The sequence below is a fragment of the Ptychodera flava genome, chromosome 5, assembly GCF_041260155.1.
Source record: "Ptychodera flava strain L36383 chromosome 5, AS_Pfla_20210202, whole genome shotgun sequence".
Classification (NCBI taxonomy): domain Eukaryota; kingdom Metazoa; phylum Hemichordata; class Enteropneusta; family Ptychoderidae; genus Ptychodera; species Ptychodera flava.
Window position 1 is genome coordinate 23,807,610 of NC_091932.1, and position 23,536 is coordinate 23,831,145.

The window sequence follows — 23,536 nt, forward strand, 5'->3', positions numbered from 1 at the left end:
GACACATATCAAGCGTGTTGATATGCATGACAAAGCCTTTCACATGTCTATTGCCTTCCAAGTTAAAAACTTCGGCTCTCGACAGGAGAAAACCTGTGTCTATGGTGTAAGGTAGAACGCGCCTCGGGGACAGGTACTCGGACTCTCAAACTTTTTCAATTCTTTTCTGATCTACCACTTATAAGGGTTCATTTTAAAGCTGCCTGTGTACGAAAACGTTTCACCGGCTAAGTTTTTTGAAAATTGAAAATTTTATTTTTTCTCCTGAGAGTCAACACAGGGATGGCGGCCATTTTGAATTTCTAACTTTTGTTTCTCTAGTTCCAAAACTTGCACGGTGACCCCCGATTTTCATTCTGAATTTTAAAAGACAATGGTTGAAAGATTCCTTGAGGTATTAAGTTTGAGCAAAAGTTAAAATCTTTCTCTTTCGAGGCGCATATTACCTTAAACGATAGCGCGATGATACTTAGAAAATAGAGCAGCACCATCGTTTCATTGTGTACTGAAAAGCTCATTCAAGATCCCTCGAGCTGGAGACTCTCATTTTTCAAAATACATCATCGAGCTCTCTAGTAAAATTATCAATATTTTAGACAAAGGAATCAAATTTCAGATCACATATTTAAGTTTGATAAACTGAAAATTGGGAAAACATAAATAGTGCATTGTTGGAAATATAGTTTGTCAGAGGGAAATTTGAATGGCCGCAAATTGTCATCCTCGCGGCAGTGTGCACCCATTTTCTATATCAGCTAACACTTTTGTGTTGTATTCGTCAATATTGCATGAGATTTTTAAGGTAGTATATTCCTTAATAATAACCTGCTATCATGGTGGTACCGATTAGTAAATTGTTCAATGGCCACTGGGAAACTTACAAAATTAGGAAAATTGGAAAATTTTAAAAATATTGAATATATGTGTCAGTCGAAGCAAAATTGCTCTTAAATGTCTATTTTGATATGGGATACAAGGTAGCTCAGAGCTCATATATTTGTCTCCACGCTTGGGCAATTTCATAAATATCACACACAGAGACACTGACACAGACACACGCACATATATATGTATGTATGTATGTATGTATGTATATATATATATATATATATATATATATATATATATATATATATATATATATATATATATATATATATATATATAAGAAAAATTACTTCAAGTACAAATTAATATTATCTGTTACGTAGGGTTTGTGCAACCTGCAATCTTCAGACTGGAGTGACTCCTTTCACTTCTGTCTGATGATTGCAGGATGCATGAAACGTAAGTAACAGATATTATTACTTTGTACTTGAAGTGATTTTCTTATTATTTATAACGATCTTCTTTCTGCATCGACCACTGTAATTTCCCACGAAGACACCTGTATACATACATACATACATACATACATACATACATACATACATACATACATACATACATACATACATACATACATACATACATACATACATACATACATACATACATACATATATATATATATATATATATATATATATATATATATATATATATATATATATATATATATATATAGGTACCGATTATTTGTTATGGGTCAGAAATATGGGGCTATGAATATTCCCCAGTTATAGAGTTATAGAGAGCATTCAATTTAAGTTTTGTAGATTTCTTTTGGGTGTTAATTCAAATGTAAACAGAGATATACTTTTAGCAGAATGTGGAAGATATCCTCTCTCGTGTTTCTATATCAAACGTTGTATAGCATACTGGGTAAAATTTATAGAAATGGAATCCTCACGTTACCCAAGGACTTGTTATGAAATGCTGAGATCTTTGGATTCATCTGGAAGAGTCACTTGGGCAACTAAAATACGCCAATTATTCTTGCTTTGGTGCACTGTGGTTTGAGCAGCAAGTTGGGAATTCTGATTTGTTTCTTAAATTATTTCATGATAGATTACAAGATTGTTACAAGCAAGAGTGGTCTGCATCTTTACATGAACATCCACGATTACGCTCTTATGTTAATTTCAAATCAATGCTAGAGCCTGAATTATATCTATCAAATATTAAAATTTGGAAATTCAAATCTGACTTGGCAAAACTGCGTTGTTCAAGTCACAAATTAGAAATCGAGAAGGGGCGGCATTGTATTCCACCCATTCCATTACACTGTAGAGTGTGTTTATATTGCAAAACTCAAGGTATTAACATAGTCGAAGATGAGTGTCATTTTTTATTATTTTGTCCACTATATGACAGTGATAGGAAAGACTTGATACCACAAAAACGCTGCAATTATCCAACAAAAGAGAAATGTTTTTTATTGTAAATGTGTAAGAATTTACAAATACAATACCAATTATCTGTCTTCGTATACAAGTCTTTTAAAAGGAGAGAATTGTTTGTACAACAAATACAAGAGGTTTAGTTCTTTATGTTCACTGAGTATACCAAGTACTGTAATGATTTGATATATGCGATGGGCTGAGGCCTTAGCATTTGCAATAAAGATTGATTATATATATATATATATATATATATATATATATATATATATATATATATATATATATATATATATATATATATATATATATATAGCTCAAGTAGTATGGAATATATATGGTGAAAAGGGCATTCAAGGTAGTTCAGAGTTTAGATATTTGGCTCTGAACTTGGAAAACTAAAAAAGTATCGCATATATAGGTCTAAGCTGAATTATCATACATTACCAAAGACCATTGTATGACTTTGTTTCAGTGAGGCACATTAACCCTCTGAGCGCCAAAGTCATTTTTGTCACCTTTACAAAATATACCTCAGTCGATTTTTTTCAGATTTTTTGCCGAAATTTTGATAAAAAACTATAGCCAATGAAAGATGATGTCCATTATGTTCAAATTTTTCAAAAAAATTACAGAAAAATTCATAAAAAATGGTAAAATGTTGCACTAAAATTTGGGTGGGAAAAAATACGGCACTCAAATGGTTAATGTCAATTGTGAATCGTTCACAGGGATGGCTAGTTTAATTTTCTATTGGGAAAAATCGTTCTGAATTTGCGCCATAGACAACCATGTTTAGTTAAATGACATGTTTTGTTAAAATTCCAAAATCAAAATTCTTGTAGGCAAATGCTCTCCTAATCACCGTGTTCTGGTGCAGTTCATTCATATCTTTTGCCCAGCATTAAAATGCACAGATAAAGCTACATGTATTTTGTTTTAAAAACAAAATGTTCAAAGTTTGCACCATTGACAACCTGGCAAAGTGAAGTGACACTTTTTGGTGAAATTCCAATATCAAATTTCATCTACTCAAATATCTCCTAATCACCATGTTTTACTGAAGTTCATATCATATCAGTTGTCAAACATATATATCAGTGCACAGATAAAGCTAATTTTGCACCATAGACTATGTTCAAAATGAGATCTATAGCGGCTAATTTCATATCTCTTTGCAATGTAGCCTTTATTATAACCCACTGTGTGTGTTTGTGGTACATGCATATATACATGTTTTATCTGTCTGTCTATCTATCTATCTATCTATCTATCTATCTATCTATCTATCTATCTATCTATCTATCTGTCTGTCTGTCTGTCTGTCTGTCTGTCTGTCTCTATCTATCTATCTATCTATCTATCTACCTATCTCTCTCTATCTATCTATCTATCTATCTATCTATCTATCGGTGTATTACACACCATGACAGTACAAGTTTACGGGATAAGTTGACGCCGGTCGACTCTACACTTTTTATTTTGGCAGTGGCTCCAAAAGCGTCCCTGCCAACAGCGGGGACTGACAGCTAATACTGTGGGCAGGGGTTGCCAAAATACGACGAAATATTTACTTTTCCGGCTCCTTGCCGATCATCGTGCCTGTTCCCTGAGGTCAACTCTATGATTAAATGCGAAGCTCTCTCCCTTTCTAGGACGTACAAAGTTTTCTTGTAGAGTCATACGGAAACTAAAAGAATAAAAGTGTACTCCGTCATGACCACAAAATTTGACATGTTTTCATTCAAGAGAAGGGTACTCTACTTTAAATTTGCCAATTGCAGAAGGTGTTCTGATTAGCCTTACCTGAGAAAGCAACAGAAAAGTGAGCTAATGTGATAATCAAGCTGGTCATATCATGGTAATTGTCACTTGTGGTCGCTATTTCTCAAAATCGGATGGTGTACTGTCCGTATTATATGATCGTGCACAATGTTCTCTTGATTACCCATGAATGTCAGCTTCGTTCACTCTTCATATTAAGTTGCTAAGGTCCTGTTTGTCTCACAGCGACCTTCGACCTGTTCGTACCTCCCATTCTTCCAAGACATTCACCTGGTCGATTATCCATCCGGGTCAGTCTGCATGGGTATAGAAGTCGGTCCTCCAAGCACTCCCACCAGAACTGCACTTTTCCGGGGGACTAAGCCCTGCCATTTCCGTCCTTTGAACATAGCTGCCGGGCAAAATCGTTTGTCAGCCTTCATACCAAACACAATTTTTGCTGTTATTTGTTGGTCGCTTACTCGTATTCAAGCCATAGTTTTAGATTTAGCTTGGTTATCATAACACGCTTTTCAAGACGATTGCTGGTCTCCTGTATGTTTGTAAAGTGTATCAAGTACAGATTCTTTTTTGAAATTTCACTTTCAATTTTAAAATTTCAATCTGCATCTGTTCATTTGAATAAATTTATTCGAGATCTAAACAAGTCTTCACATTTCATTTCCAGTGCAATAAGGAAATCCTGAACATCGCCATAGGCTGGGGTTTTTACACTTTTATAGAGCAGCCGAAGTATTGGTAAGTAAGTAAGTTTTCATCGGGGCTCGTAAATACATCAAGAAAAGGAAAAAAATTAAATACAAACAAATGTGAATCACAAAGGCATGTTGCCTTTGACATACTCTTTCAATTTACATTTGAATGTACTCAGCCTGGATAGTTCCCTGATTTCAGTCGGTAATGAATTCGACACTTCACTGGCTCGGAAATGAAAACTGCCTTGTCCAACATTTAAAACACATATAGGTACAAAACAATCCTGACGAGAAGTAGAGCGTGTATAGTAATCATGAGCATTGCCTTGTGGAGTGAATAAATAAGATAGATACTGTTGTCCAGAACCATTCATACATTTGAAACTTAACATTACCATAAAATAGAATAATCTTTGTCTAATGGACATCACATTAAAGGGACAAAGTCGGCCGTTTTCATTAATTTTGTTTGATGCAAGATACTACTTATAATATTTGACATGTTCAAAGATACTGAATAAATGGGTGACTATTCATATATTTGACCCCGGTTTCAAATTATATGAAACCATCGCGGAAATGAATTAACCGTCATGACCATTAATTCATTTTCGTGATGGTTCGTGTATGGTGTCTAAAACCGGGGTCGAATATATGCATGGTCACCCATTCAATCAGTATCTTTCAACATGTCAAACAAAATATGTAGTATCTCGTATCAAACAAAATTCATGAATAAAGGCAGACTTTGTCCCCTTAAAAGTAGAAAATGAAGCATACAAAGAAAATTCTATTCCTCGTTCAAAGGGCGTATGAAACGCTATCTTTTTTAGCAATGCAAACAGCTAGACAAGGAATCCCAATTAACTTCACATACTAAATATTGCGTCATAATGGCGTAATGTGGCTTATTCAGTAAAAAGTTCTGAAATGAAAGGGCAAACAACCGAACAGCTACCAGTCAAAATGGTCACAAATTTACCAATAGGAAATATTTAATTTGTCGTTCCTTTGCTACTCGTCGCTGCGTGGCGCTAGTTACTCCAATTTTAAAATGGCTCTCCCTTTTACTTGACCCGCCTTCAACTTTAATAGTAGATCCAGAGCCTCCTCTAGATCATGCACGGTGTATGGCAATGGTGTCACCTATCGGACAAAAACAATGGAAATTGGTGCGGGTGAGATATTCGTTGAATCGGTGCGGTGGTTAACAACCTTGCCTGATGTATACATTTTTACTTCGCCGGCAAGCTAGCGAAGATGAACGGACAGCAGCAATCACACCACATGATTTTTTCCTCTGAAGATGACTTGTGAAAATCCATGGAACTGCAAGCAAGGCTATGTCTATCATTAATTCATTAGTATGCGACTTGTCCAAATCTTGATTATGCGATAAAATATGTTTCTAAAATAATAAGTGTCCGCTTTTCTCAATTACTTTTTTTCTCGCAGGTTTTCGATATCTCCGTAAAGTCCATTTGACGGAGACTCAATGCAGATAGAACAAAATGGGAATCGAAGTTTCATCCGGTCGCTCCTTGCAAGCATTTAATTTGCGTATCACTCACGTGCAAATGTATATATGTGTCTACTTTTTTGATATGTTCACAATATGACCGTACTGAAAGGTACCACGGTTGTAGTTTTCGATAATATGTTCATTAATATTTTATTATCCCAGTACAGAAGCATTTTCTTCTCGTCGGGGAGCGTTTATCTTTTACGGGCAGGGGATCAGTGGAACTTAAGCTACAAATGAAATGCAAAAGTGACCATCTCCTTATTAAATTTCGAAATGTGCCCCCGAACATTGTAAAAATGTGACTCCTACCTAAAAAATCATCTGATTTGATTCATTATCGCCTTTCAGTCTAAGGCCCTGTGGTGAAACTTTGTCGCCCTTTGAAAGTGTTTGCAATTAAGAAAAAAGAGTGACCCATCTCAATTTTCACGCACAAAAAACAGTGACCCTCCCCAGATGTCACAGTCCGTATCGATAATATCTTAATTGATATATAATTTCTCATTTGACCTTTGAACTTTCAAACAATTCTTTGTGGACTTTACAAAGAAACACTTGGGTGGAATTTCGATATCATATTTGTTCTTCACATCTGCTCTAAACACAAATTTTCTCATCACGTACATTTATATCAATTATCGAACATTTATAAACTTAAAGCAAAGATTTAGCTAGCTGTGTATTGTAAAAAATTATTTATGGTTTCCTCGTAGCCTACAATGTATAGTGAATCAACATTTTGGTGAAATTGCAAATTCGAATTTCTTGCATACACATGCACTTGTAACCACCCTAGTCTAATCATGTATATTAATACCAATTACCAAGTGTCTGTAAATACACAAATTTAGCTAATAGTTTTATATTGGAAAAATATTGTTACTAGTTTCCTAATAGACTACATTACGTGTAGTGAATCAACATTTCAGTGAAATTACCAAAATCACATTTCTTGTTTAAATGTATGTGGTTACAAAATCCAAAAATCTTTGCAAACACTTCATTTATAACACCCTATTTTCAAAAACTTTGAGCTATTTTCCCCAGTTTTCAAAATGTTATGAAAGTTAAATCGTGAACATGGCATGACACTTATTTCTCTTGGGCAACTCGAAAATATTTTATTTTTGTGAACAAAAGGGCTCTTTTGCGCTTGTTGTCACCTGTTCAGAGAGAATAAAGCCATGTTCGTATTCTCTGTTATATACTTTTTGGTCAATATATGTTGCGTTTTGGTCATACAAACTTTCGTAAAGTTTGACCCCCCAAATCATTGATTGTATAAGTTGACCCCCTTAAAAACGGTTTTTAAAAGCCCCACCCCCCCCTGATTTCCACCGACCCCCTTCCCAGTAAAAAACGAATGCTCCCTTACTATATTTAATACTTTGAAACATAGAGTTTTAGCGATGTAAACTAGTATGTACAACGTGCAATGTCACTGTTGACAGGTAAATTCTAGTCTGTTTTCAAATTCACTTGTCAACACTCTTTATCCCGTATGTAAAAGCATTTTTTCACCAGTTGAGCACTGAAGTAGGCCTTATATGAACTTGCTTTTGGCCCTTGACTGCGATACGGAACTGTATTTTACGAGCAGAACAAAAATGATTATTGATAATGCACCAAAATTTACAGCTGGCGGTGTTACGCAAATCCTCGCATCCATAAAGTAATTACTTTTTAAATTGTAGCTGTAAATTCGCTGTTTTTATACAGCAAAGAAGGCTGAGAAATACACATGACAATTTACCTCAGAATGACAGCGATAACTTCGCTTGTATTCAAAATCACAGAACTATGACCAAGAAGACATCTTTTACTTCTTATTTACCAACATTTGGTTAAAAAATATAGACCGTAGTTTTCTACGATGAAAGTCCCTTATTTATTTTATGATGTGGAAATATTCCTGAGGTTTGTCATGCAAAGTAACCAATTGCAGCTCGCCATCTACAATGCGAGGTCTAGTCTTTTGCGTTTTAGTTTAAGATCGGTCTAGGTCCTCCGTTCGATTTCTGGTTGACTGGCAGTTTATCTGTTGTTCCTCGCTCATCATCCTTATAGAGGGCGCTTTCCTATTTTACACATGGTTCGACCATTCTTGTGTGTTTGGATAAGTGCTGTGTCCCTCTTTGGTGTGATACGACATTGAAGTAGTAAACGTGTGTCTCCCATTATAAACTGGTCCTCACGCATATTTACATTCAACACGATTGGAACTGATTTGGGATAATTGGATGGTGAAGTAATGTCAGTTTAATCTGCAATTATAAGCCCATCTGCTTTATTTTTACGTTACACACTTGTTTTTATGGGTAATTTGCCATGTTGCAACATTCAGCTATAGGGCTCCTAACACTTTTGAGAATCTGAAAAATATGAAGATCAAATTCTCCCAAATTAGTTCCAATCGTGTTAGAATTTCTGTCATTCAATCACTGCGCAGTGTAGTTAGGAAGGTTGATGTTTTTCTAAAGATGTTTTTCTAGAGCGCCACCACGGTTTAGAGTTCGGAAAATTGAAAAGTCACTGTGGCAAAATCAGCCATGATACCACTTACCTTGCCCTCCGCAAAAATGTTAACTAATTCTTTCATTTGTTGGATTGTACCCGCGTAGACGCATTGCATTCCAAAACTTTTTGTCGTCGCATCAAACAGCGGGATCTCTGCTGTGTCGCCGTGTAGACCAATATTGATAAGTTTGCCATGCTGGAATGAAACCTACGTCATTCTCGGTGTACATGTCATTAACGATAACGTATGCAAGTAAAGGTGACAATCTGTGTCCACGTCTTCTGATGTCTACAAAAACTGAAACTTTTTAAGAGTGGCATAGGGAGTCCCTGGTTCATTAGAAATTGATAGGATATACGTGAAATAAAATTTAGAGACCTCTAGACAAATCATAAAATTTCGTGATATTTGACATTGTACTTCGTAATCCGATGGATAACCCGCAATCTATAGGATCTATCGTGTCCACCGCGTCATTTTGTCGGATGAATTCCCACAAATACTGGTCACGTTCAGAAACATCGTCATTCTATAGATGGCACAGTATTAGAGACATAACCTCGCTGAAACAGCCATAGGAAGCACCTACTCATTTCTTTCCATGTCATATTGTGCCAAGAAGACCTGGGTTTTATATGACCTCCTTCGGAAAGATTCGGCTTCACAAATAGGGTAGACTAATTGCAAAATGATAATCACAGATAACTTCCATGGCCCATGGTGTACATGTTCTTCTGTCACCATAACGATAACTACAAATGATATTTTGTTGAAGTTTTCTCGTATATACTTGGAATTTAAGCTTTTAAAAGAAGCAGCCTTTTTCTGTATGATAATACAGTAACTATTCATTACTGATAGAATGGATGGGTAAGTTTGACGGTTTTCATTTGAAATTAAAACTTCCTGCTTTTTAAGCAATAGTCACACCACAAAAAATACAGCATCCGAGTGAATGACATTCAGAGTTATGTGTTCAAATGGATCACAAAACGTTGCTTCAGATCTCTGTCAAGAACTTGGAAGATTAAACGTACATGAATGAGTTATTTGAAGGCGGCCGTACGTTTGAGCGGCGCAAAGGCGTTTCTTATTTATGTCATTAAAAACTGCGCGACCAATTTAAACCTGTGGTTCATAGTCCTTGTATACACACTTGTACTGATTATTTTTTAATGAACTAATCTGAGTCTGAAAGCAAATTCAAAAAAATTATGCCGCATTTTACAGCCCAAGGGGCTTTCAAGAAATTTTAAAGACGAGAGCGATTTGTCACAGTACGTTGCACAGATTCATAATGATAGCCCTTCATGGTCCTCTAGTACGGTCCCATGGTAACTTCTGCTCGCAAATTTACAATTTTATTTAGCTGAAGCTTTAAAGCTTGACATTTTAAAACAAAGATGTTACACATGTAGCGCTTGGAAATGTTCTTAAACTCATAAAAACACTTGCATTTTCTTCTACTCTTTTACCTACATAAGTTGAAACACAAAGTTATCAGTTTTGCAAGCACAAATTAATATGGCATGCCATTTTTTGAAACCGAATTCCATTATTGACTACAATTAAGTTGTCTGCAATAAAATTAAATATAACGCACGTACAGCCTGTCTTGACATGCTGTGCACAGTACGCATTATTTGAGTTTAGAACAAGAAAATGTATATTAAAAAAAATTACAACAAATTGCCTACCTTCAATATAGACTTATATGCTACCGTAAAGGTTCGCTTGCATCCCACGAAATCGAGAACTATGCGAGGACCTCCTTCCGGAAATGACGACATCGTCTTCTTTGTCAACTCCTCTGGGGAATCTCCAATGGGCCAATGAATGACGTCATCGCAACCAAATTCAAGAGCCAGAGACAGCTTCTCCTCCTGTTATAGGTCATCAAGGCAAACAAATGAAGAGGACGCAAGTAGTTTAGGTTGTTGTGTCAATCTGATCTTTGAGGTGAAGTGAAAAGGATCATTCCAAAGATTTGACATATTTTCGCATGTTGGCAAACCTTGGAAACTTTTCCCATGAATTCCACACATTTTCCATTTTAATGTTACTGCATAATTACCCATCTGCATGCTCTTAGATAAATTACCTCCTTGATAAGAGTCAATTAAAGGGTCCCTAGGTTAGTCATTTTCATAACCCCAAGTTTTCCAATTCGCAATTTTTATCTAAGCGTCTTACATCCACAAGGAAGACTGTACAAATTCCACATTTAGACCATTTTCGAATCTTTAAGATATAAAATTTTGTCTGTCGTTCCATGCTTTCCCATTGCTCTCGATTTCATCTCTGGTCGGTGATGACATTGACTGCCAAATGTTAAGATTTGAAAAAAAAAAAAAAAGCTTTGAAAAATTGACGATCCTCTAGAATTACGGTAAAAGGAATGAAGAAAACTAGCTCTTCGTTACAAATCACTAGCCACAGAACAGGTAATACGGTCCGACTTTGAGTCGGCGGCAACTTATACTGCGAGCGATGTGCTTTATCCCGGTAGCAACGGACGTGCACTCGCGGACACCACCGACAAAACGTGAATACACCTCCATAGCTAGCCTGTAAGTATGCAAGCTTTGTCTTTATCTAAACTGTGTAAGAATTGTCACTTACAGCTATATCTGCGCACAGAAGCTGACACTCTTTCTCGTACTTGGTTTTGACAAGGTACTTGAATAATTTGATCGCCGACAGCCCAAGTCCTCCTCCTCCTATGACCAGTATCCCACAGTTACCTGGTAAATATGAAAGTACCCTGTAAAAGATACATACGGTCGCAGCAATGTTTGATAATATCGCTTATGTTCAAAACTATGTTTTCGTCCACACGAAATCATGCTGAGGTATATAAGCCGTGCCAACGCAATGTTGGCGTTATTGTGGAAAAATGAAATCTGGTCTAGACTTAATTTTCATTTATGCTCGATAATTAAAACAGGACATTGCACACGTAAGGTTATGATGACAAACCGACCACAGTCATTATGATATACTTTTGGCAGTACAACAAGAAACTATTTCACTAATTGAACACAAATACTGCAAAAATGAGTTACGGCTAATGGAGCTGTCATGTTACGTATACATATAATAATTGACGGGACCAAAAAAAAATTGCTTCTGGTCATTGACATTCAGCAAAAGTGATGCGGCGAGGCGGTTTTCTTTCTTTTTTTTTTTCCTTTTCCCTTTCTGGTTTTTTATTCCTAACAATGCTGATTTGGCACTATTGATAAAATAGTAATGGTCTTTTGTCACTGGCTGCATAATACTTACGTCTTTTTTACGTCTTTAACACTTTTCGACATTCCAACAGGGATATCAAGTATAGCTGTATTGATGAGTATGTAACCCCCCCCCCCCCAAAAAAAAAATAAAGATATGACTCGCAGGTTCTGAAATGACGCTCGCGGTGACCAGAAACGATCGTTTTGGGGTCCTAAGAGGCTGAAAACAAACATAAGGCCTGCTGTTGCCAACATCTGTACAAAAAACTTGTCGATAACATGTATTTTAGAAAATTTGAGAATTCTCTTATAGAATTTTCTAAGTAATTTCACTTTTTAAATTTCTTTCAAATTCTAAATGAAAACGCGCTATGAGAGGGAGCGAGAGAGAGAGAGAGAGAGAGGTGGGGGAGAGTGTGTCCTTACATCTTCTGTGTTGGGTGGATATACAATACCTGTAATCGGCATGATGTCATCGATAAACTTCATTGCCGTTCGCACTGCGTTGAAAGCTGTCAACATTCCACAAGCTAACATGCCGGCGCTCTCTCTCGGTATTGATTCTGGTAAGGGTACGAGATATTTCATCTTGGGCACAGCAACGTACTCGGCATACCTATACAGGCAAAGGTAATGAGTCAATGGGAGATATATAGATGAGTAGTCGAAATTTAAAAAAACCTGACACACGATAAAGTTCATGGGAACAAACTTGAGAATCTTTGAGACGATGTCTGGTGAGATTTTCATTAAACCGTACTTGGCTGAATCACTAACGAGGTTTAATATCGAATGGTTACAAGTGAGTCTCGATAAGACCGACAATGTCAACACGACATGTTAGTGAAAAAGTGCATCAAGATCATTTGGAGGTGAATTGACATTAGATTCAATTAGAGAAAAATTCCCTTGGGTTATTCTGGGCTTTTTATAACGTGCCTCAGGGACAGCTTGTCGGACTCTCAAATTTCTACACTTCTTTTCTGATCACCCATTTGTGGGGACTCATTTTAAAGCCCTTGGAGAAAGAAAAACTTTCACCGTCTTAGTTTTTCGAAAATCCAAAATTTAATTTCCCCCATAGAGTTAGCACAGGAATGGCGGCCATTTTGAATTTAGCGGGCGGGGAAAGGATATTGAAAATTCGGAAAATGTCCGCATCTTCTTATTGTTTTCATTTTCAGAATCTTGATTTATGTACAAAAGTGTTCCTGGCCACAAAGTGCACAGAGAACACCACTTTTGTTTTTGTTTTGTTTTTGTATAAAAGAACTTACCCGCCATCTCTTGTACATCCTATTTCTATCGTCATTTCAGGATTCCAAGCTCTCTGGCAAAGATCCATTCTACCGGCGCAGCAGAACTTACACTCCTCGCAACCAATCCAGGGATACACTAAGACGTCATCGCCAAGTGAGAGTCCCTCGGCATTTTCAGCAGAATTGCCAATGGCATGGACAGTACCGGTCATCTCGTGTCCTTATTATACGATTGAATAAAATGAAGTAGCAATTTAAATCTAACACTGTATTTCACTTTTTGTGCTGTCATACATAATTTTTTAACATTGCCTTTGGACGGACCGAAACACAGCTATCCGTCTGCTTGTTTGTTTGTTTGTTTTGGAAAAGAGAAAATATCGTTTGTCACTGAAATTTGCCATCTTTGGAGTTACTTTCTAAATATTCTATTATTCACACATTTTCCACAACCTACAACAAAGAAATCTAAACAATGTCCATCAAGATGACCCCCCAGAATGCCGTAAAAAGGTAAGCATTCATTTTATTCCTTGTACCTCTATATTTGTAGACTACTTTGTTATTGTTGGCAAGTGAATTTGTGGTCCAGACCAGAATCCAAATGGTAAACGATAAGAAATACATTCTACACGTACAGTAACTGTGGTGATAAGCCAATGAATAGCAGTTTCAACTTCCTTTAGGAGTAGAAGAAAACCTTCCATCGACATACAAGAGGAAATAGTTGGAAGATCACCTAAGCAACATCCACTTCAAGTTCGCCCTTTTTGACAGGACGTTCGCGGAAACACTTTGTCATAAGAATCAAATCATTCGTTAGAATCGAATCCCCTTTTGTCAATATTGGCATTATTATTCAACTCGATATGTATACAAAACATCTGCCGTTAGTCATCGGCAATGTAATATCTTTCGTTCTACTTTGATGATAGACCGACAGATCCCTGTGGGAATTGGGGAACGTAGAGGGCGTCCTTACGCGACGGATCTCTCAGTCTACTTTGATGAAGGATCTCGTCATTTTTCTCGCAGGATTACAAAGTGGACATGTTTTGAATCAACAGTCCGGTGTTTAGTGTCTTCCATGGCAATACCTTTCCTAGCTGGACCTTCGGTGTTATAAAATTGAAGCAGTTCGAGTCACCTTGGTTGATAGTAGCCCATCATCCCTGGCCCTTTCACTCGGCAGGCCACGCTAAAAAAGTGCGCCTCCAATTTTACCAGTACCACTGATTTCCACAAGTTCATGTGGCTGAAATGCCCCATCCTCACACTGCGGTAAGTGACTTTTATAAGAAAATACATTGTTCGTCCTCCTCTGTAGTCTACTTTTCGCAAAGAAATCCCCTTAGCAGGAAGAAAAAATATTTTTTTCTTCTTTGGTCAAACTTTATATCAATAAGAAGCATCAGCAAGATCAAATGATCAAAAAAATGAAATTAAGGTATTATTATCATTACCTAGTATGATGGGCAACTTCGGCGCCCTATGCCAAATATGAACATCGCTGTGACACACACCACAATAGGAAACCTGTGATTAAAATTTGATATCGGGGAAAAAGGTAATACATCACTAATTGTCCGTTAACACCTAAAAGGTAAGCCACACGATACATCTTGCATAATACAGCTTTTTCTTTCTGTTCATGGGTCTCGACTGAATGTAATCATGATACTGTATATTCGTGCAGTTTCTTCAATGAAATGGAATTCAAATACGGGTGCATAGATATACTTCAAATAAAATAATGTCCAAATATTACTGTAAGGCCCCTAAACCGACATGATCTACAGCGGACATCATGTATTCATTCTCCTCTCTCTCTCTCTCTCTCTCTCTCTCTCTCTCTCTCTCTCTCTCTCTCTCTCTCTCTCTCTCTCTCTCTCTCTCTCTCTCTCTCTCTCTCTCTCTCTCTCTCTCTCTCGCAAATGCAGCGTCAGTACCGACCTTTACTATAGCGCCCTCTTTCGGTAAGCTTGGCCTCGGATGATCTTCGATATATTGCAAGGGAGATGGGGCGAACTCAATCAGTTTCACACATCTCATGGTTCCTTGCTGAGCCATATTTGACAAATCTGTACGTGTACATGTACATTTTTTATCATGATTTGTGTGCACATTCTAAGAGTTGTCCTTTCCTGATAATAAGGCCAGAGTAAATAAATACTTGTTCTAGTGCGCCCAAGCGCGCCAACGTTTTCAGAATTTTTCAAGGAAAAAATACTTTTCTCGGAGAATTTTCCATTGTTGACATTATTGTCGCAAGGCAAATTTATGATTTTTATATTACAACAAACCACGTTCTTAAAGTAGTCATATTACAACGGTTACCATTAAACCATATGCTGAAGCAAAATTGCACACTGTCTAATAATAATATATTGAATGGTTTTTTTAAAATTTTGTGCTTGTTTTTTAACCGCTTACCCTCCTACACGTACCATTCGGAAGTTTGGGTGGACGCGAAACAAATAATTCATTTACTCTGGCCTAACAAAGCTGTATTCTTCTGGTTGCCATGGTGAATACAATAAGATTCCTAAAACCAACTATTCATTTCCTCGAATGATCATACATATAGTACTTGATCAAGAGATAAAAATGCTTTCCATCCACCGAAATGCAGAACCAGTTTAGGGCAAACGTGTATTAAATTTACTTGTACTTCGGTATGGAACAATATTCCAGAAGAAATAAAAACAAAATTCCACGAGACAAAGATTTAAAAAAGAATTGAAAAAATATCTGTTAGATTTGTAATTTTTCCATTTTTGCCTATAATTTCCAGCGATTTCTCTTTGTGCCATGTCATTTCTTGTTATATCATGGAATAGTCACCTTTTCATATATTGGCCATAAATTAATATATTTCTGAGTATTAGGCTGAACTCGATTAGTGCCTATGGCAACTATTTTTCAGTCTTTTTCTCACGTGAAATTTTGTATGATATGATCAGTGTTTCCTTCCCCATAATTTGTATTCAGTTGACATGAGATTAAAAGAGGAGGGGGAGGAGTTATTCTGAATTAGTTAAAAATATCGAGTGTGTAGATAATTATGTCAAAGCGGACGATAAGAAGTGCGTGTAAATGGTGGCCTGTGATTATTCATCATCTAGATAGTTAGGCAAGTACATGATTATTTTAACGAATAGTACGGTATATTTGTAGCAACGCGTCGATGCGTCAAACGGAAACCGAAATACACATGCATTGTGGCGGGAATATCAACCGAAAAAAAGTTTGACGTACCTTTCTAAGTTGTAAGTCGGGGAATCTAAGATGTTCTGAGAGATTTACAAAACTGGCCGTGTAGCACACAGATCCCTCCATGCAAAATGTGAAAAACACGCCTTCGTGGATGTTACGTCACTGAAATTAATTCAGACAAACGGCATCACAATTACTATTTCAATGAACAATACACAATAGTCACCCCCACCCCAGGGCGGACATACTTAACACCGACAAGGACCGACAAGTGACCGACAAGTTGAATTAAAACCATTCTTTTTCAATGTTTGGCTTTATAACGTCATTTTCTACTATTTTGGTGAATATAAACACAATTGACCAAACGGTAACGAAGAAACAGAGCGACATGGTGGCAAACATGGAAACCCTACCCGGAAGTAGAAGACGCCATATCTTGTATTCGATCGTTCGATTTTAAATTTCCTTGAACGTAATTAAACCACTTACTATTAAGGACCGACAAGTTGAATTAAAACCATTCTTTTTCGATGTTTTGGTTTTAAAATGTCATTTTCGATTATTTTGGTGAATATTGACACAATTGACCGAACTGAATTGACGAAACTGAACGAAATATTGGCCGACAAAGAAATATCATCTTGAAGCAGGTCTATTGGCCTTACTATAAAGGACGGACAAGTGCCGTTAAACGACCGACAAGTTGAAAGTTAAACCATTCTTTTTCTATGTTTTAGTTTAAAAATGTCATTTTCTACTATTTTTGTGAATATTAACACAATTGACCGAACTGAATTGACGAAACTGAACGAAATATTGGCCGACAAGTAAATCGCGTATTGAAGCAGGTCTATTGGCCCACAGTCCCTCTATCCATAGTGGATAGAGGGACTGTGATTTCACTTAACAGTTCAAAAAATCTCATCAGCAATATTACGTCTGTGTCTGCTTCCATTCTCTTTCCGCTTTCTGTTTTGTTCGGTTTTGTACTTCATGTTTTGAACTTGTTTCAAGTCCCTAGGTGCAGATGTTGAGTCGTCCAGTACCATTTCTGCGTAAACTTCCCTCGGCTGTGGCCTGTGTGATTTTTTCTTTTGTCTTTTGGCTTGCTCGTACATATTCGCCGCGTGCTTTCTTACTATTCCCATGTATACATAAATCTTCTGGATAGTTCCCAATATATTCCACCACAGCAACATTATTTCCAGAGTCTAACCACGATACCCGTTTCTTAAAGTTGGGACCCTTTCCACTGTTGCATAAAAACGTCGCATAAATATGTTTGATTCATCCGGTTGTGGCTGCAAAACTGTTTTATTGGTGACATAGACTCCTTTTCTCTTTTCGATAAACACCAGTTTTACAGAACTCTTTGTCGCTCTATTTCGTTTTGAAACTGATTTTTTTCAAAACTGTGCATATTCACCAAGATAGTACAAAATAGAAAGTGGTGTTTAAATGTCGAAAGATCGAAAAAAATCGTTTTTATCTTTAACTTTTCCGTGACTTTTAGGTCACTTGTCGGTCCTTCTTTGACTTCATTTCTAAAGTTGAAAGTGAACTGAATGCGTCAATCGACACAATGACGACAGGAATTTAATACTTTTTTTCGAAACTGTTCTTTCGAATCCTTTGATACTCAAAGAGATAGTACAAATAGGCGTTTAAAAGGTGAAACGTCGAATGGTTTAACTTCAACTTGTCGGTCGTTTAACGGCACTTGTCCGTCCTTTATAGTAAGGCCAATAAACAAGTACGAGCCCCCTGTGAGTGCACATGGTGGAATTGTACGTCAGCAGCATAATTTCACTCGAATTCACAGGTTTTGGACCGACACGATTTGATTTTGGAAGTACTGAAGGCTAATAAGTATATATTTTTTTGTAAAAAATGTAAAATTTTCTCTTCTTGTTCTCCGTGTCGACGTAAAGGTGTTTGAGGTCAAAGGTTAGGGTTATTTGACGCTATTTGTCATAATGAGAAGACAATGTGATGATGACGAAGTAAGGTAAATGAAAAAACAAGTGCACTTAATTTCTTCAGAGTTGCGAGGATGGCCATCTTTATGCCGTTTAAAACTCGATGTAAAGAATGAATTTAATATGTAGGCTAATTTTTCGCTTTTTTAAATACTTTGCAACTTACTGTAAATGTATACGACTTCTAACTTTCTTTACACTTTAAGATGTAACTAGTTTAAGGATAACAATGCAGGACGAATTGCTTGAAAGACGGAGAGTGTTACGGAGATATTTTATCTCAGACAAATGTTTATGAACCTAGCGGTCTTGGTAAAATGTACAATTTTTATTCACTTTTCTTAGCCTTGATGTAGCCATCAGGGTACGGGCAGACCTCCATGGTGTAGCTAAACTGCAATACAGAAGCCGTAAATTGGCTTCACTCGTTATCACTGTTTGGGGGTACGTCCGCATGCATGCCAGCCGTCATTTTTCACAATGGAGACTCCTAGCTTGCATTGTTTACGTCCTGAGGCATGCCAGCCGTCATTGTTCACAATGGAGACTCATAGCTTGCATTGTTCATCACGTTATTTTTTTGAGCATGTTGATCTTGGAATTGAATGCGTATTACGACGTTTCGATTCAAGTTGCCCATTCATTTTGCATAACTAAGCTCACGGAATTCATTTGTGATGCTATTCTATTTTGGCCTCTTTAGAAGTTCAACAAAAAAGGGACAGAAACAGATGAATGAGAATTTATGATTATTATGCCCCCTAAAAAGAGCCGCACGAGGTGAAAAGGACGGGAATATTTAAGCCGTCAATCTCTAAACCTGATATGAGAAATCGGCGATTATCCTACTCTGTCTCATATAATGACGAATATGCGCAATTAAGTTGTAAGAAAATAGTTAAGTTGAATATAAGAATAGATGGTATTGTCATAATGAGAAGACAATGTGATAATGACGAAGTAAGGTAAATGAAAAAAGTGCACTTTATTTCTTCAGAGTTGCGAGGATGGCCATCTTTATGCCGTTTAAAACTCGATGTAAAGAATAAATTTAATATGTAATTTTTCGCTTTTTAAATACTTTACAACTTGTTGTAAATGTACGACTTCTAACTTTGTTTTCACTTTAAGATGTAACTAATTTAAGGATAACAATGCGGGACGAATTGCTTGAAAGACGGAGAGTGTTACGGAGATATCTTATCTCAGACAAATGTTAATGGACCTTATGGTCTTGGTAAAATGTACAATTTTTATTCACTTTTCTTAGGCTTAATGTAGCCATCAGGGTACGGGCAGACCTCCATGGTGTAGCTAAACTGCAATGCAGAAGCCGTAAATTGGCTTCACTTGTTATCACTGTTTGGGGGTACGTCCGCATGCATGCCAGCCGTCATTTTTCACAATGGAGACTCATAGCTTGCGTTGTTCATCACATTATATTTTTGAGCCTGTCCGTCTTGGAATTTGGGGCATAGTTCGGCAGAATGAGGTATATTTAAACATGGAAAGAGTAGCAGAAAATCTGTTCAGTGATTGGAGATCTGATCATGGGCGTAAAAATGAGGGTTGACTTTAGAATGGATGTAAAAAAAAGAGATGTTTGTGGTCGAGATGACTGTGACTTGGTCACCTTGTCCAAAACCAATGTACCAAGCCACAGTCCCTCCAACCACGGACGGTGACCAAGCTTTGCTTCTGTGATCATCATTGGCTGTCATAGTTTCACCGGTTTATACTCTCATAGTTTTTACATTTTTACAGAGCCGTTGTCGGTATTATGAAAGAGAAATGTAACGCCACAAGGACCATGCCACAATCTATTCACCCTGTCAAATTATTTCACCATGTTTCCACATGTACTGAAATAATTTTGTCATTAAAAAAACCGAAGAGAATATATACGTTTGGCAGGACAGGGATTCACGGGCAGCCCAGGGAATTTGTTCAACCAGGCACGATACACTGAGTGTACGTCACGGTCCCGTGTGTATGGAGGTAAAAAGCGAACACGCTGACCAGAAATGTTTTAAGGCTGTATTGGAGAGAAAATACACATTTCCCAACACAGATTTGTATTCTGTTGCTGTAATGTGTTTATACTGTGTCAACCTCAGACCATATTTTGATGTGCCTCTGGACATGCAGTCTGCACTGTGTGTAGAGTCCCTCCATCACGGATCTGTGCTCTGTGGGAAAACCACCTTGCCACCTAATTTACCACTCTTCCTATTATAATCAATGTATTGTTTTTATTCAACAGGTATCTGTTTTAAATAATAACACACGCCAGCGAGGGCAAGATCACGATTTGTTGCCCGCCCAAGGGATGGTGCTCATGACGGTAATATTGATGATGCCCGAGCCGAAGGCGAGGGTATCATCAATATTACCGTCATGAGCACCAGCCCGAGGGCAGGCAACAAATCGTGATCTTGCCCGTGCTAGCGTGTGTTATTAATTTTATTACACCGAACAAACACTTGTTTTCGAAACTTTGCTCAGAATGCAGTCAAGTGTCGATCGAGACTCACCACAGTGAAACGTTCTATTTGTTGCTCGATCGCACTGCTACATGAAGTTGAATTAACGTCTAAAAACGAAGACAGTGTTGTTCAAGCTTTTCTCGTTTAATGTACTAAACGTCGTCATGTACTTCAGGTCGAGCTAATTTCTTGTACCTTTTCAAAAGCCATTGCTTTACAGAAAATACCAAGCAAATGTACGCGATGATGTGGTACGCGCAGAAAGGACGCGCGGTATTCCAGCGGGCTATATCACTGCACGCGACAGGGCTATATCAGCGCACGCGACAGGGCTATATCACCTAAGCCATGTTCTATCACTTTTTGTTCTATATCACGTGAGTGAGGCTCAGCCAATCACAGTACCTGAATAATACGTGAGGTGTAATAATAATAGATAACGCCGCTAATTGACTAATCTGTTGACACTAGTAGGTGTTTGACAAGCCCGCAGCCTCCGTACAGGCCCTGGCACTAACCACATTTGACAGTTGGTGAGGCCGAACAAAAAAAATTGTGCTGTTCCGATAGCCCGACCTACCCTATTTTTGACTGCCGACCCTAAGCTTTTTAGCGCTACGGAAACACGGAAGTAAAAAAAAGAAGGAATAAAAACCACAAAATCACGCATTCGTTACTTGACATTTGATTTTTGCTTGAACAAAGATGTTTTTTATGTTTCGTTTTTCCTTTTATATGTATGATACATTTTTCTGGAAATGTTGTGGCCAGTGTTTGACCACCCTGAACCCCTGAAAAATGCATATTTAAAATTAAAAATGTCTTGGAAAAAATTTCTGCCGACCTACCTACCCTATTTTTGAAAACCATGTTATCGGAACAGCACAATTCATTTTTTGCCTAACCAACCAGGTCAACACCAACCCAAAGCATAGACAACAGTGACCAACCCAACTTTTATTAACGCCCCTGGCAAAGGTCATGAGTTTGGGTGCTATTACCCTCACACTGTCCACTGTAAAGGCTAAGGTGACCCAAATCAACGCAATATACAAATTGTTGTTTCGATGTTGTTAGGGACCGTTCAGTTTTACGGCCGGGGGGGGGGGGGCGGCAAAATCCAGGGGGGGGTCATCATAATTTTGGAATCCGCGAAGGGGGGGTCATCACTTTTTCACTGGTAGGAAAGGGGGGGTCACCACATTTTCAAAAACATAATACCTACAATAAAGTTCACTTTATGCCATGGCCATGATCGACCCTCTTTACCGGCGGGCCGCCTTCGGCGGCCCACTACAATAAATATACTTTATGTATTACCCATGACCCTCTTAACGGGCAGACGCCTTTTGCGGCCCACTCCAATTAGGTTTACTTCATGCAATGGCCATGATTGACCCTCTTTACCGGCGGGCCGCCTGCGGCGGCCCACTACAATAAATTGACTTTATTGTAATACCCCATGACCATCTTAACGGCCGGACGCCTTCAGCGGCCCTGTTCAGTAAAGTTTACTTCGTGCAATGGCCATGATCGACCCTCTTTTCACCAGGGGCTACCTTTGGTTGCCTACTAGAATAAAGTTGACTTTACGTAATGGCCCATGACCCTCTTAACCGGAGGGCTGCCTTTGGCGAACCACTCCAATAAAGTTTACTTTATACAATGTCCATGGACATAAGTCAATTGTCTATGGACATGAAGTTCAAAATTGCCTTACAGTCGTCCTAATTAACAGACGTTTGCATGGATGTGGCTGAGAAGTTTGTGCACTGGCATCTCTGCTACACGAATAAAGTGCGCCGCGTACCAGAGTTCAAATCAAAAAAACCTTGCAGGTAAATTTGACATATGGGTTTTGGTTATTTTTCAGGGGGGGGGGGGGGTCATCAAAATTTTTCGTCTGACAAAGGGGGGTCATCATTTTTTCGCGAAAAATGCAGGGAGGGGGTCTATGTTTTTTTGAACACCGGCGACAAGATTTTGCCTGCCCCCCCCAGGCCGTAAAAAACTGAACGGTCCCTTAGCACGCGGCGGTTAGGGAACGAGCACAATTAACGGCAGGGGGGGGGGGGCCGGAAGAGAAAATATGTGGTGCGTATTTTTTACAGGCCCCCCTTAACACCAGCAAAAATTTTAGTGGCCCCCCCATCACCGGCAACAAAATTTTTGTGGCCCCCCCCCTCCCCAAAAAAGAAAGATTACATAGGTACAAAGTTGTACACATATATATAATCCTTATAACTTTTAATATATGCTTTAGTGAAAACAACATTCTTGCATTCTTGAAATAAATAATAAACAAATAAAATAACTTTACTTCAACTGAGTATCTGTATGATGTTTTCAGATGTTGGGGAAAAATGTATAACATGACCGTTGTGATTTCAATGCACTTTCCACAACCCAGTGTCTGCCTTTCTATGACTACCCAAGATATTCAATGTTACTCCACTGTAATGACAGTCTGCCATTGGAATAGTCCTTCATGGGCTAACTATAAAAGACCCATTAATGCCATTTTTTCCTCCCTTTTTTCAGTATTTTTTTCC

The 23,536-nt window shown here is 37.8% G+C and overlaps 1 protein-coding gene and 1 long non-coding RNA gene across 4 annotated transcripts; one reads left to right on the forward strand and one right to left on the reverse strand.

The window, feature by feature from the left end:
- Positions 1 to 6: 6 nt before the first annotated feature.
- On the forward strand, positions 7 to 6,577 carry LOC139133330 (uncharacterized). Its single transcript, XR_011552562.1, has 3 exons — positions 7 to 133; positions 4,735 to 4,805; positions 6,218 to 6,577. It is a non-coding gene; the product is annotated as an uncharacterized lncRNA (long non-coding RNA).
- Positions 2,293 to 16,678, reverse strand: LOC139133328 (alcohol dehydrogenase-like). Of its 3 annotated transcripts, XM_070699871.1 has the most exons (9): positions 16,559 to 16,678; positions 15,254 to 15,381; positions 14,764 to 14,836; positions 13,319 to 13,520; positions 12,497 to 12,657; positions 11,428 to 11,549; positions 10,503 to 10,688; positions 8,851 to 9,000; positions 2,293 to 5,908 (listed from the first exon to the last, which is right to left on the reverse strand). In XM_070699871.1, exons 2-9 carry the CDS (start codon positions 15,368 to 15,370, stop codon positions 5,801 to 5,803), a joined length of 1,119 nt encoding a protein of 372 aa, XP_070555972.1. In that variant the 5' UTR covers positions 15,371 to 15,381; positions 16,559 to 16,678; the 3' UTR covers positions 2,293 to 5,800. The 3 variants fall into 3 exon arrangements, with proteins under 3 accessions (XP_070555972.1, XP_070555973.1, XP_070555974.1); XM_070699872.1 differs by lacking the exon at positions 15,254 to 15,381 and having other exon boundaries at positions 16,559 to 16,659; XM_070699873.1 differs by lacking the exons at positions 2,293 to 5,908; positions 8,851 to 9,000 and adding an exon at positions 9,007 to 9,134.
- Positions 16,679 to 23,536: the final 6,858 nt, after the last annotated feature.